Genomic DNA, 13,436 nt, shown 5'->3' with positions numbered 1-13,436 from the left:
GTATTAAAAAGTCTCTCTGTATCCTCAGAGTCACCCATCTTATCTTTCCCTCTCTCTCTCTGCTTCGTCCCCAAGAAAAGTGAAAAACTAATCTCTGTTCTTGTGCTTGAAACGTAACCCACAATCACCAAGATCGATCAGACAAGACCCTTCATCAACATAGAAGATGGTGCAGTACCAGAGATTAATCATCCACCATGGAAGAAAAGAGGAAAGTGGTGGAAGCAGTTGCTGCTACTCCAAGAGAGCTAAACAAAAGTTTCGTTGTCTTCTCGTTTTTTCTCTCCTCTCTTGCTGTTTCGTCTTGTCTCCTTATTACCTCTTCGGCTTCTCCACTCTCTCCCTCCTAGGTACTTACTATATCTCTCTCGCACACAACCTCAACTTTTCTTGAATTTTTTATTTGATTTATTACTTATCTCTCTGTTTTTACTCTCTCCAGATTCGTTTCGCAGAGAAATCGAAGGTCTTAGTTCTAACGAGCCATTCAGTACCCCTTTGTGCTCAGAAATCTCCAATGGTTAGTCCTTTTTTTTGTTTCTTTTTCAAATATCTTATCCTAATTCATTCTTTTACCAAACCCTAAAAAACAAAACAGAGTTTTGATCTCTTCATCTTTATATTAGAAACAGAGTTTGTGTAAAACTTATTGATTCTTCTTTTTGTACGCAGGAACCATTTGTTGTGACAGAACCGGTTTGAGATCTGATATATGTGTTATGAAAGGTGATGTCCGAACAAACTCTGCTTCTTCATCAGTCTTCCTCTTCACCGCCTCCACCAAGGACAACACAAAACCGGAAAAGATCAAACCTTACACGAGAAAATGGGAAACTAGTGTGATGGACACAGTGCAAGAACTCAACCTCATCACCAAAGATTCGAACAAATCTTCAGATAGTGTATGCGATGTGTACCACGATGTTCCTGCTGTGTTCTTCTCCACTGGTGGATACACGGGAAACGTATACCACGAGTTTAACGACGGGATCATCCCTTTGTTTATAACTTCGCAGCACTACAAGAAAAAAGTTGTGTTTGTGATCGTTGAGTATCATGATTGGTGGGAGATGAAGTATGGAGACATCGTTTCGCAGCTCTCGTATTATCCACTGGTTGATTTCAATGGAGATGCGAGAACACATTGTTTCAAAGAAGCTACCGTTGGATTGCGTATTCACGACGAGTTAACTGTGAATTCTTCACTGGTCAATGGGAATCAAACCATTGTTGACTTCAGAAACGTTTTGGATCGTGGTTACACTCATCGTATCCAAAGCTTGGTCCAGGAGGAAACAGAGTCCAACGTGACCGCACTCGATTTCAAGAACAAGCCGAAACTGGTGATTCTATCAAGAAACGGATCATCGAGGGCGATACTTAACGAGAAACTTCTCGTGGAGCTAGCAGAAGAAATCGGTTTCAACGTCGAGGTTCTAAGACCACAAAAAACAACGGAAATGGCTAAGATTTATCGTTCGATGAACACGAGCGATGTAATGATCGGTGTACATGGAGCAGCAATGACTCATTTCCTATTCTTGAAACCGAAAACAGTCTTCATTCAGATCATCCCGTTAGGGACGGATTGGGCGGCAGAGACATACTATGGAGAACCGGCGAAGAAGCTAGGATTGAAGTACATTGGTTACAAGATTGCGCCGAGAGAGAGCTCTTTATATGAAGAATATGGTAAAGATGATCCTATTATCCGAGATCCGGATAGTCTCAACGATAAAGGATGGGAATATACTAAGAAAATATATCTACAAGGACAGAACGTGAAGCTTGACTTGAGAAGATTTAGAGAAACGTTAACTCGTTCCTACGATTTCACAATCAGAAGGAGATTTAGAGATGAAGTTCCTCGTTTACTTGTTACATAGAGAGAGATATTATAGAGAAGAAGAAACATAAGGAAGTGTTACATTTTGATTTTTTGTAAAGTTTTGAATGACAATTAAATTCATTTTTTCGTTAAGATAATACGGTAAATAAATCAATATATTTGAAGCTCCGAAATAATAGATTCTGTACGCTTTGTTTTTTTTTTTACCTAGATAAATAAAATAGTGACTATCAAAATACAGTATTTGCAGAGGGAAATTTATGAATACAATTTTGACGAACAAGTGTTCTGTTTTCTAATGTTTTAGGTTATTTATGGAACTCTAGCCATCGCAAAATCTGAAGCCCAAGATAGAGAGGCCGAGTGGCCCAGTAACGATGAACAAAAAAAAATACTCCACTCTCTCGTTTAGAGCTCCTCCGTCTCTCTCACACTGTCTGAACCCTTTAGTTTCCGATTTCAATCCAAACAACTGAGAGGATGTGCGTGCCAAGGAGGTAACAAGATAAAAATTTCGATTTCAAACCCTAGAAAATTGATCTATTTTTCGTTTTTTAAACCTTTTTAGGGCTGTGAATTTTTTTAATATTTTTTGTTTGGTAGGATGGTTGCATCTGGGAACGAGGCAACGACAGCTGTGGAAAGGCTTCTTGAGAGTATGGCTGCAGTGAATGCAAATCTCAGGCAAATGAGTGATGAAGAATTGGTTGCCTGGGATAGCGCGCTTCAGAATCTTCAGAATTATCTGACTAGAGTGATTGCAGCGCGACAGGAACATGAGCAGATGTGATCTGTTTTACTGCTTTTTAAAACTAGTTAGTTAGTGGATTCTGAGCTTGAGCTCTTGTAATAATCTGATTTGAACCTATTTCTCTCTGTAGTAAAAAAAATATAATTCAATATAATCCTGCGTCTAGTTTACATAATTTGTTTTCTCTGAATTTTTAGCGTTTAGTCATTAAGATAATAAATCGATTTCTTCTTAATTAATTATATATATTAGGAAACTTTTAAGCACAAAAGGATAATAATATATTTAATTAATAAACTCAATCGCCGTCTTTATCTCAGCCTTTTTCCTATAAAAAACACTTTTCTTTTGGGGTTTTTGGGTTTAGTTTGATCCGATTACAGAGAGAGGGGTTAAGATGAAGGTGAAGCTGAAGAGGAGGCCAAAAGAGTTGCCGAGGAAGGCGAGAGTGCTCTGCGATTTCTGCCGAGTATCCACCACCCGCAGGTATATCTTCTTCACAGTACAACGAACAAGTGTTCTGTTTTCTAGGGTTTAGTTAATTGTTGAACTAGCTCTTAGGTTATTTGATATGGAACCCTAGCCATCGCAAAATCTGATTCTCCAGTTTCTTTTTATTATTGGTTAGCTATTGCTATAGAGATCCTCTAGCTCAAGGTTCTAAGTTTTGATCTGTTGGTTCATGACTGTACTCTTCAACATAAGTAAGTACTATGCTTTGTATTCACAAAACCAACCGTTTAACCTTAAACTCTGACTTCTTCTCTTTCCAGAGACGAACAAAGGCCACACTTACAAGAACATGAAGCACTGGTATGTACACAAAATATCCGCAACTCTTTTCAAGTCATGAACTTTTTTAGCTTTCTCTCTGTTTTGGTTGGTTCTTACACCACTTGCCTAGTCTATGGAGAGCGAACTCAAGAGATTAAGGCTTTTGACCAGGTATATGTATATAACTCATTTAACATTTTCCCGTTTCTTATTCTCAAGTTTGTCTATTTCTTTCTTTCCACTGCTGTTCATATGAGCTGTGGTTTGTATTCCTAGGAGAATGACTGGTAAGGATCTTGACGGTTTGAGTTTCTAGGAGCTGTTAGAGACCATCTAAACCGAGTCATGGACATTGTGAAGGTTGTTTAATACACAAATTTATAGGCAGGACACTGATGAGACGACTTCTTTCTCCTATTAATGAAAATGTAGTTTAAACATCTTGTTTAAATTTATTACAGGACAAAATATAGCTGGAATAGGCAGAAAGGCTGCGCCAACAGGTAAAGATTTTAAACAATACATTACCCAACAAAACAAGATTTGTTTGTGAAGTTTTGAATTGATGTTGAAGAAGGCAAATCTGATACTGTGTCTGCTTTGTTTTCTTCTTACCACCATGTTTGATCTTGCAGTATTCTTCTTTCATTTTTTTGCAGAAGGAAGCAGGGGATGAGAATGAAGGTAGGAGGAGAAGGGTTTTGGTTCCTTGCAGGTAATCTTGTTGTTGCTAAAAAGGATTTTTTTATTGGTTGGGTTTGTCCAAAGGGTTTAGGTTTGTTTTGTTGAATCAGTACTTGGGGTAAAAAAAGTAGATATGTCAGTTGTTTTATTGCTGAATCCGATCCTCTCGTTAGAGATCACTTAGGTTCCAAGTTGGTGCAGAAAAACATTGTCTTTCTTGTTTTATTTATTGGACCAATTGTGCAAAAGTAAAGCCTGACTTGTTCTGGGTATATATAACAGATCTGGAGAGAGACAAGAGAAACAAGAAGCACCATCACCACTGGTACCTATATATGTATATTCACTTGCGGTCATGTCTCTTCTTTTTTTACCTCTCATTGCTTCTGTTATTGCAGTCTCGAAGTCAGATAGAATACGAGAGACGAAAAGCTGAATCCATGCACAGCGAATTCGAGAGATTATGGCTGTTGAAGGAGTAATGACATTTTACACTCTTATTGCTCTGCATAATAATAATAATAATGTTTTTTAAAACTTTGGTTCTTATTGGGTTTCTTTGAATCCTCCTCACAGGAGAATGAATGGTAGAGAGCTGACAGGTATGACACTCATTGAGCATTACTTACTTCTAGATCAGCTACACCAAGGACTTCGAGGTCTGACTGAGCATCTTTGAGCATCAAAGATGATCAAGAATGGAACAATCTTATATAACAAGTTATTATCTGTAAAATATATTATAAGATGTTCAATTTTTTTTTTTACTTTTTCATCATCATTTCTAATAATAATTTTCTGTTTTTTTCTTCACTTTAATAGAAATAATTCACATAATATGATTATTATTTTATTTTGTAATTTCATTCTAATTATAATAAATTAAAGTATATTTTAATATAGAATTTATTTCAAAACTTTCTTCTAGAACTTGACACCATCACCTAAAGAGTTAGCATGTGTAAAAAAAAAACAAAGTTATTATAAGTTGTTCAATTTTTCTTTACTTTTTCATCATAATTTCCAACAATAATTTCTGTTTTATTTCTTTACTTTAATAGAAACAATTCACATAATATTATTATTAATTTGTCTTGTAATTTCACTCTAATTATAATAAATTAAAATATATTTTAGTATATAGAATTTGTAAATATGTATACATAAATAGTTGAATACATATTTTTTTGTAAGAGAGAACAAAATGTATATTTAAAATTACAATTTGATTAATTTGAAGTTCCTGTCATATATTTATATTAATAATAACTTCGAATTTTTATATTCACAATAAATTTATTTTTATAAATTTCCTCACATATTTTTATTAACTTACATATTCTATCAAATATATTATAACTCTCATATTTATAATCATATTCAAATCTTAAGATACTAAATTTTAATTAATTACAATTATTTATTTGTGTTTATGTTATTTTTTCACCTCCATAGTATTTATAGCATTCTAATGAATGATTAATGACAATTAAAATATAATAAACAATAAGAGATATAATATTAAATTATTGCATTTTTTTAATTCGTATATACTTTATGTAAGAGTTCAACATGTGTGTAGTATATGCTATTATGTTTATAAAACGTTCAACTTGTGTGTATGATATATATATGTATGATATATATATATATGTGATATTTTTAGTTTTAAAATATGATAGAATATTTAACTTTTCTATCATCTAAATTGTTCTTAATTTTTTTTTTGGGATATTAATACTACATATATATTATTCCTATATTATAAACATCAAAATGTATAGTTTTATTTTCAATTCTACTTGTCATCATTAAGATATGTCGCATATTTTCTATTTTGCTTTTATTTTTTAATTATTTTAGGATAAATAATTCATATGAAATTATTATGTAACTGTTTTTCAATTTCTATTAACTTATTAATATTATTCTAATCATATATCATTTATCAATATATAGTTAATTAACATATATATATATATACCAAATTATTTTGAATTGTAAATATATATAAGTTAGGTTTTGGTCTCACTTATACTGGTATAATTGAATCATTTTTCATATGATTTTTATATATGACTTCATCAATTATCTCGGAAAAGCATCTTTAGTTTTCGATTAATCATCTTGAATGATATTTATTTTCATAATGAATCTAAATAATATAATAAATAATAGGTAAATTTTCTTGCATTTGTTAGATAGTAGAAAAACTATTGAAGGAACTAAGAAATCTATAAAACCATAATTAAGGAAAAAAATTATAATTTCTGTACAAGTTTTGAAAGATATTTATGTAATATTAACTATTAAATAAGCAATTTATTCAATAAGTTAATAAACTTTTTTAAAAGTATATAAATATATTTTGTTATATTAATTTCAATGATATGAATGACATGTTTGCATTTTGGTTTGCATATAAGAATAATTTAATATTTTGAATCCTTAATGTCATTATTACAGTTTGAACAAAGTAAAACATTTGGTATAGTCTTGACCAAAGTCAAAACATTTGGTCTAATCTTGAATCGATGGTTCAACAAAACAAACACCCAAGAAGAGCAGGTTTTAAAAAATATTCGAAAAATACCAAAATTAATCAATATAGACTACAAAAAAAAAAAAAAAAAAAAANGAAAGATAAGTAACATCAATGTGTCTCATTCGCCAATATATCATAACAGATATTTGTAACATGTCACTTATAGATTCAACTGTACAAGGAAAATATGTTTAAATTCTAGCGATCTCCACCACTTTGGCGAGGAGACTGACGAGACGATCATGCAAAATCCTCAATTCTTCAGTGCTTAGCTGTGCCAAATCACCATACAGAGCGTTGAGGGCCTGAGTAAATCTCTCGTGTGGAGTCAATTGAGTCTGCCGCTCCAGCGTCACCAAGGCGAGGGTGTCGTTGAGACGAGCAGACAATCTCTCTAACTCTTCAATTTCTAACTCAGCAACATCAACAAGGAGAGCATCCAAGGCCTGAGTGAATCTCTCATGGGCAGTAATAACAAGGTCTTTTGGTTCATAATGAAGATGTCCCATAACCATTTCAAGACTACACAAAACAGAGAGATGGATTTTTAGGAGTGTGGTGAAAAAAAAAATCCAAGCTTTAATTTTTGGATAAACAAAATCTTACCTTGGATGAACATATGTCGCCAATCTCCCATCCACTGGTGAGTAGGCAATCAAGGCTACCCCCATAGCATTGCATTCAAAGACCATAGACTCAGCCTTGTTTTCCATTTTGTTGTAGACTGACCTAAATCTCTTATCCATTGCAGCAACGATCTGACCAGGGAGAGAGAGAAGCATGTGAGAACAACAACAACAACATGTATCTAAAACCTGAGCTTTTTATTTTTTGGGCAGTAGAAAAACAATCGAAGGAACTAAGAAAGCTATAAAACCATAATTAAATTTTTTTTTTATAATTTTGTACAAGTTTTAAAGGATATTTATTTAAAAGAATATTTATGTAATATTAACTATTAAATAATTAATTAATTTAATAAATTACTAAACTCCTTTAAAAATATATAATTATATTTTGTTATATTAATTTCAATTTGGAATGCTATACAAGACCCATGTACAATGATATGAATGACATGTTTGCACTTTGGTTTGCGAGAATAATTTAATATTCTGAATCCATAATGTCACGAGAATTAAGTTAATATTCTGAATCCATAATGTCACGAGAATTAAGGGGGGGGCTATTGGTTTAGGATTTAGAAAGAATTTGAATGATTTTAAAAGTTATGTAAAATATGTTGTTATTCAATCAAGACTTTTTAAAACTCTTTAAAAATTTGGTGTTATTGGTTGTGGATTTGTAAAAAGTTATCTAAAATCTTGATAAATCTAGTGTTATTGGATTAAGAGTCTTATAAAGTCATTAAAAGTTTTATGTTATTCAATTAAAACAAAAGAATCATGGATTGTTAATGAATTCAAATTTTGTGTTATTGGTTTAGGATTTTATAACATTTCCTTCATAACAAAAGTCATGAAAACTCTTTCATCAAATAGAAAGATTTTGAAAGATTTTATGAAATATTTTACAAGATTAGGAAACACAAATCAGCAAGATTTAAAATAACTTCCTAAACAATCTCTTATAGAATCCTTCATTTTTACTTTCTAATTTTCTATGATTTAAAAAATCAGCAAGATTTTTAAAAACACAAAGTCATTAAAACTCTTTCTAAATCCTAAACCAATACCTCCCCCTAAGTTAATATTCTGAATCCATAATGTCATTACAGTTTGACCAAAGTAAACCATTTGGTCTAATATTGACCAAAGTCAAAACATTTGGTCTAATCTTGAATCGATGGTTAAACAAAAAAACATCCAAGAAGAGCAGTTTTGGAAAAATATTCTAAAAATACCAAAATTAATCAATATAGACAACAAAAAAGAAAAAAGGGAAAGATAGGTAACATCAATGTGTCTCATTCGCAGTCACATCTCTATAAACTAGTGGGTGGGTAAAGAAAAGTGCGTTTGACATTGAAGGTGAATCTCATCTAGTTTGAGGATACTAGAGTTCAAATTAATTATACTAAAACGCTGCAACGTTGGAGAAGAAAAGACCTCTCTCTCTCATCTTGCTTCCAAATTTTCACATAAGCAGATTTTTTCTAGGTTCGAGAATTCACTCATGCTTTTTTTTGGTAACATGTATGAGTGAAACTTGGTGTAATGTATGTGTCAAGGTGTAAACCGGATTTAAGAGGGTTCTAAATAAGGTAGGCCCTTAAAATGCAGCCCAACAAATAATGGACGCAGCTTGTACATTTTAAGATTCTCTCATGTTCTTCTTACAGCTGAAAAGGAAGATGAAATTCGAGAGACGAAACTCTGAATCATTGCAGAGCGAGTACCAGAGATTGTGGCTTTCTCACGAGTAAGAATATTTAACTCTTCAGCAGACTGACTCCCTCTTCTTGCTTTGCAAAAGTGTCAGCTTTTTTCAATTTTTTTGTTTTCCATATATCCTCACAGGAGATTGAACGGTAGAGAGCTCGAGGGTTTGACATCCTCCGACCTGTACTCACTTTACTCTCGGATAATGTTTGCTTTGTTCGCTTTGGACGACCAAATGATGAGACCAATAAGGGAGCAAACTGAAAGGCAGCGTAACAAGGGATCAATCTCGAGTCTAGCTGCTGCTGCTGAACCCGAGAGATATTTACCGGACAATGAAAAAGATGATGAAAACTCCCTTGCAATTTAGACTTCTTCTCGTTTCAAGAAAGCTCAGAAAATTCCACAATCGCTATCAACGGAAGAGCTTGCTGGAGAAGAGATTGGTCTGCTAGAGTCGAGTGTTTTTGGATCCTTCAGTTGGTTTTTTCAAGGTTTATTGGTGTAACCAACCCTTTCCTGCTGTAACCAACCCTTTCCACACCAACAAGGAATCAGTCTCTAGGTTAGCTGAGCCCGAGAGATGTTCATTGGACAATGACAAGGGTGCTGACACTTCCTTGCAATTTAGACTTCTTCTCGTTTCAAGGAAGCTCAGAAGGATCCATAATTGTTATCACCGCAAGAGCATGCCAGAGACCTACCTTAATTCGATTCCTAGATAATGAGCAAAAGTGATGGTGGAGTACTTTAAATGGCTTCTTTGGCACAACACGTTGCGTGCTTCTAGCAGAGGAATTCGTTACTCCAAAAAATACAATAAACAATGATAGATACACTAGTATTCGTAGATAGATAAAATTCAGGTTTTAAAAGTCTTTTATCATTAGACTTTCTACTTTACGTTTATTTTCTTCCATCTCAAATGAAATAGGTTCAAAAACTTATCAACGTAGAAGTAAAATTAAACGACGTGTCAAAGGAGTCGATCAAAGGAACCACATGTGTCATGAGATAGTTTGCGGTTTGTTACGTACAGTTAGGTAAACAACATCTTACATCATGAACGAGGAACGATACATTCTCATGTTTGGAACCGTCCAGATATTATCGTAGTTAATCTCTCTTTACAATTTTATATTTTTTCTAATCTGCCTCAACCATAATATACTTGTAGCTTAGGATGGTTATGGTGATACGTGCGTATTTGTGGGTACTTTGTGGACTGGCACTTAATCTTTAAACGTATAAACAAAACAAACATGCTTCTATAAAAAAAAAAACCAACAACGAAACATGCGTACATATAGTTTTACGAACATATATTATTGTTCTAAGAACTCTGTGGTTGCTTAACAATTGGACACATACACTTTTAATGTATGATGCCTTCTTTGTCTCGATATTCTTTTATTATTCTTATTGATAAACATAGATTCCATAGTAGTAGCACTGTCCAATTTTTAGTAATCATGGATATGTATGTTGTCTGTTTATTTGAAACGTATCCCCATAACACGAATTTATCAGTTCATATTCTTTTACGAGAGTTCAAATTTTCATTTGAGAAATTAAACACAGAAAATTACAAAAAAACGTTATTAATTTATTCAAGGTATACTATAATATATTTGAAATAACTAGCTTGTGATACGAGGGGTAAGTTAGGTGTCTCTATACGCACATATCTCTAGCTTTCATTTCCATCCACAAACATATACTATCAAAGTATAATCACGCGCGCACTTAATTAACTTAACTACATTATATTATATTATGTTATATACAGTTTAAATTTAATCTGCAGAAAAACAACTTTAAGCTGCATGGATTATGCATATCGGTAACATTAGACACATGCATGTTGCCTAACATTTGCTAATGTCATTACTTGTCTAAACTGTTGACACATGTGTTTCTTTGTGGTGTTAGTTTACCATTACCATAAAGAAGTGATATTGTTAATAAACAATGTTATCCCAATTACTTTAGGCAACAATCGCTTTCTTGCATTTATGAACCACGTCACTATACGTACAGACTAACCGGGACAATATGGAAATCTCTACGACACACCGTTCAAAGCCAACGAATGTTCAACGACTCCAGTTGCGTTGTCCCTTGCCAAATCCGAATGTCAACATATTAAAATGCCAGCAAAAAAAAAAAAAAAGAGAGCGTCAACGTAAAATAAAATTCCAAAAAATAAAATCAAAATTTACAATTTGTCGTTAGCCGGGTCCATCGTGGACCTTCCCTAATGGACGGTTGAGATAAGAGGATGGAGGCGAGGTTTTGATGATAATGAAAGTAAACAATTTTTAAGACAAAGAAGACATAGTCGTAGTCGTCGTATCATATTTACTTAAACAAAAGAAAAAACCTAAACATTTACATATCGTATATTTGTTATTTGTCAACAACTACAAATCGTGTACTTTATAAAACAAGCTATAAGTCTATAACACATTAGAAAAAGAGATAATTTCGATACACATGCCTATCGATGTGTATTGGTAAAAACAAGTAGTAATATACTTTTATTACTAGTACTGATATTGTCAAACTAACTCTATGTTCTCTAATTATAATGTACGTTAAACTAACAATACATATTTAATTTTATTGGGACCTCTCAATGATAGGCAATAAATAACATAATCGCACATCTATATGCTTTTTAAAAAATATTCATGTAAAATGTGTATAAATACACACAGAAATCGGCCACACCTCTTTGAACACTCATCATCACTTTGGTCGGCCGCTTTCTTCCTTACTCCTTCCTCAAATATCTCGACACATTTACCAAAATATAACATCCCTCTTAACTTCTAATAAGTGGATCGATTTATCGAGACATAAGAATGGTGCAGTACCAAGAACTCGCTCTTCAGAGAAGCTTCAGCTGCGACACAAGAAAGATCAATCCCGCAACTTCTCCGGCGCGTGGTTCACACGGACGTTCACCGTCCTCTTCCTCTTTGATACCAACCATCCCTGAACACGAACTCTTCCTCGTCCCTTGCCGGAGATGCTCCTCCGTCTCCCTTTCCTCTTCTTCATCCTCGTCATCCTCTAGGAATATCGGGAAACTCCAGTTGAAGCTTTCTTCGTTCTTGCGTTCTCTCATCAACGTCATCAACATTCCCGCATGCAAATTCCTTTCTCTTCCTTCTCCGCCGTCTTCTTCTTCCGGGGTTTCTAACCAACTCATCTCACTCGTCACCGGTGGATCCTCTTCTCTCGGGAGAAGAGTCACCGGGACTCTGTATGGACATAGAAGAGGCCACGTCACGTTTTCCGTCCAATACGATCCGAGGTCCGACCCGGTCTTGCTTCTTGACCTAGCCATGTCAACGGCAACTCTCGTCAAAGAGATGTCGTCCGGACTCGTCAGGATCGCTCTGGAGTGCGAGAAGCGTCATAGACCGGGGACAAAGCTTTTCCAAGAACCCAAATGGACGATGTATTGCAACGGGAGGAAGTGTGGATACGCCGTGTCCCGTGGTGGCGCGTGTACTGATTCGGATTGGCGCGTGCTGAACACGGTCTCTAGGGTTACAGTTGGAGCAGGAGTGATTCCCACGCCAAAGAGTATAGATGACGTGTCCGGTGTTGGAAGTGGAACGGATCTTGGGGAGTTGCTGTATATGAGAGGCAGGTTTGAAAGAGTCGTGGGGAGCCGTGACTCGGAGGCGTTCTACATGATGAACCCGGACAAAAACGGAGGTCCAGAACTCAGTATTTTTCTTCTTAGAATATAATAATACGAAAATGTCTTCTTAAAAAATAATTTATTGACTTTTTAAAAAATTTGAAAATGTCTTAAGTGACGTATTATAATATAGTGAATGAATGCAATGTTGTGTCATGAAATATATGTAATCGATAGTGATACAAAACTATATACAAGGAAGAGAGAGGGCCTAGGAGGGTATCATAGTTTTTTTCTTCTTCTAATTGTTTTATATGATATGTGGTACTTTTTTTTTTTTTTTGTATTATAAGGATGTGATTATAAGTTTGTGGTTGCTTATATGCAAGGCATGAAGATCCCCACATGGTCCGTCATGATTAATGCCAATTTAAGATTCCTATTGTCTTTACTATAAACTTTTAGTATTTAATTTGCGCAAGTCGAATTCGCTTTTACGTGTAGTGTAACGCGTGGAGCAATCTTGTTTAACATCTAAACAATAAATTATCTAGAAAGTGGGACTGCTTTTGAGTTGTAACAATCAATTCATAACCAAACACCGTTTATATTTTAGCTTATAGAGCCTTAGCATATGATCTCATCAAATCAAATTAACGAGTTACACTTGTAGCATAATAATTATAATCTATACATAGTTAAGTATATATTTAACATTTAATGAATCGAGTATATATGAATAGTTCTTAAGAGAAAATATCAGATGCAGAAGGAATTTGATGTGTAGAAATATATATACTAGATAATAATACAGGTGAGACGAAATATATGCT

At 34.0% G+C, this 13,436-nt stretch overlaps 3 protein-coding genes and 1 pseudogene across 3 annotated transcripts; all 4 read left to right on the top strand.

Annotated features, from left to right (window-relative positions):
- LOC104785217 (EGF domain-specific O-linked N-acetylglucosamine transferase) lies at positions 1-2,048 on the top strand. The gene is made up of 3 exons (XM_010510392.2): positions 1-350; positions 443-520; positions 673-2,048. Exons 1-3 carry the CDS (start codon positions 167-169, stop codon positions 1,884-1,886), a joined length of 1,476 nt encoding a protein of 491 aa, XP_010508694.1. The 5' UTR covers positions 1-166; the 3' UTR covers positions 1,887-2,048.
- LOC109132806 lies at positions 2,140-4,827 on the top strand (annotated as a pseudogene).
- On the top strand, positions 8,762-9,670 carry LOC104788826. Its single transcript, XM_010514605.1, has 4 exons — positions 8,762-8,782; positions 8,906-8,985; positions 9,084-9,225; positions 9,476-9,670. Exons 1-4 carry the CDS (start codon positions 8,762-8,764, stop codon positions 9,668-9,670), a joined length of 438 nt encoding a protein of 145 aa, XP_010512907.1.
- On the top strand, positions 11,582-13,045 carry LOC104785216 (protein MIZU-KUSSEI 1). The gene has a single exon (XM_010510391.2). It carries the CDS (start codon positions 11,813-11,815, stop codon positions 12,710-12,712), a length of 900 nt encoding a protein of 299 aa, XP_010508693.1. The 5' UTR covers positions 11,582-11,812; the 3' UTR covers positions 12,713-13,045.

This window comes from Camelina sativa, chromosome 5 (assembly GCF_000633955.1).
Source record: "Camelina sativa cultivar DH55 chromosome 5, Cs, whole genome shotgun sequence".
NCBI classification, from domain to species: Eukaryota; Viridiplantae; Streptophyta; class Magnoliopsida; order Brassicales; family Brassicaceae; genus Camelina; species Camelina sativa.
Note: the sequence above shows the minus strand (reverse complement) of the source record. Positions and strands in the feature narration are given on the sequence as shown.

Bases quoted from the DNA above. Each gene is read 5' to 3' on its own strand.
- LOC104785217 (XM_010510392.2), top strand. From the start codon at position 167: ATGGTGCAGTACCAGAGATTAATCATCCACCATGGAAGAAAAGAGGAA. The intron at 351-442 runs GTACTTACTATA...TACTCTCTCCAG, and splicing joins CTCCACTCTCTCCCTCCTAG to ATTCGTTTCGCAGAGAAATC. The intron at 521-672 runs GTTAGTCCTTTT...TTTTGTACGCAG, and splicing joins GTGCTCAGAAATCTCCAATG to GAACCATTTGTTGTGACAGA.
- LOC104788826 (XM_010514605.1), top strand. From the start codon at position 8,762: ATGAGTGAAACTTGGTGTAAT. The intron at 8,783-8,905 runs GTATGTGTCAAG...TTCTTCTTACAG, and splicing joins TGAGTGAAACTTGGTGTAAT to CTGAAAAGGAAGATGAAATT. The intron at 9,226-9,475 runs GGATCAATCTCG...CCTGCTGTAACC, and splicing joins CTGAAAGGCAGCGTAACAAG to AACCCTTTCCACACCAACAA.
- LOC104785216 (XM_010510391.2), top strand. From the start codon at position 11,813: ATGGTGCAGTACCAAGAACTCGCTCTTCAGAGAAGCTTCAGCTGCGAC.